This window comes from Cyprinodon variegatus, unplaced genomic scaffold, assembly GCF_000732505.1.
Source record: "Cyprinodon variegatus isolate N-32 unplaced genomic scaffold, C_variegatus-1.0 Scaffold1672, whole genome shotgun sequence".
NCBI lineage: Eukaryota > Metazoa > Chordata > Actinopteri > Cyprinodontiformes > Cyprinodontidae > Cyprinodon > Cyprinodon variegatus.
This window is the reverse complement of record NW_015152125.1, coordinates 104,210-105,181: the sequence shown is the minus strand read 5'-3', so window position 1 is coordinate 105,181 and position 972 is coordinate 104,210. Positions and strand designations below refer to the sequence as shown.

Sequence of the window (972 nt, the reverse complement as noted above, 5' to 3'; positions counted from 1 at the left end):
GTTCTGACCCGTTGGACCTGGAAGGTTAAGGAGCACACAAAACCAGAACCTGGTTCTGACCCGTTGGACCTGGAAGGTTAAGGAGCACACAAAACCAGAACCCGGTTCTGACCCGTTGGACCTGGAAGGTTAAGGAGCACACAAAACCAGAACCCGGTTCTGACCCGTTGGACCTGGAAGGTTAAGGATATCTGTGCTGCAGTTTGCTGATGACATCACTGGGTCTGATGAAGCCCCTGTAGGTGCAGAGGAAGGCCTTCTGGTACTGGTTCTGTTCTGTAGAAACCCAAACAGAAGGTTCTCAGCTGCACCAATGTCTCCATGGTGATGGACGGAACCAGCCGGTATCACCAGAACCGGAGCACCTGACCCAACGGTTGGTTCTGCTGGGGCTATAAGGACCTACCGCTGCTGCTGGACTGTGTTGCTCGGACCAAAAGGATCTCAGGTGATGCAGCCTTCACTTCTGGCCCCTCCTCCTCCTAAAGGTGAAGAGGTCAGAGGTCAGAGGTCAGCAGAGTTCAAACCTGACAGGTGAGAGGGCGGGGCCAAACCTCAGACTTCAGACTGATCCTTCGGAGGATCTCAGCGGGTTCGGTCAGTAGGAGCTCCTCCTCACTGCTCCTCTGGCTGAGCTCCGCCCCCTGCTGGATCTCCAGAACCCTGCAGGACAGAAGCAGGTCAGGATCTGCACAGAGGAGAGTCTGCTCCGCTTCCAGGTGTGTGTCTCACCTGTCCTCCTTCTCCTCGGTTTCTGTGTCTGGGTCCTGATGACAGCAGAGGAACATGGAGAGCATCGTCAGAACAACAGCCAAACAGAACCAAACCAGCAACATCTCAGAAAGTCTAGCAGAACCTGTCCGGGTCTGGACCCGACCGGCCGGCATAACCTCTGCAGAAGGCTGGTGGAGATCCTCAGTCATCCAGGTCAGAGTTATTCTATGAAAGTTCAAATCAATCCTCTGGACTTTG

At 54.5% G+C, this 972-nt stretch overlaps 1 protein-coding gene across 1 annotated transcript in view; it reads right to left on the bottom strand.

Annotated features, from left to right (window-relative positions):
* LOC107104265 (rap guanine nucleotide exchange factor 1-like) overlaps nt 1–972 on the bottom strand; it is a 25,972-nt gene that overhangs the window by 2,857 nt on the left and 22,143 nt on the right. The window contains 4 exon segments of the mRNA XM_015404234.1: nt 148–276; nt 407–482; nt 555–663; nt 733–767. Of these exon segments, the coding sequence (XP_015259720.1) occupies nt 148–276; nt 407–482; nt 555–663; nt 733–767 (349 nt within the window).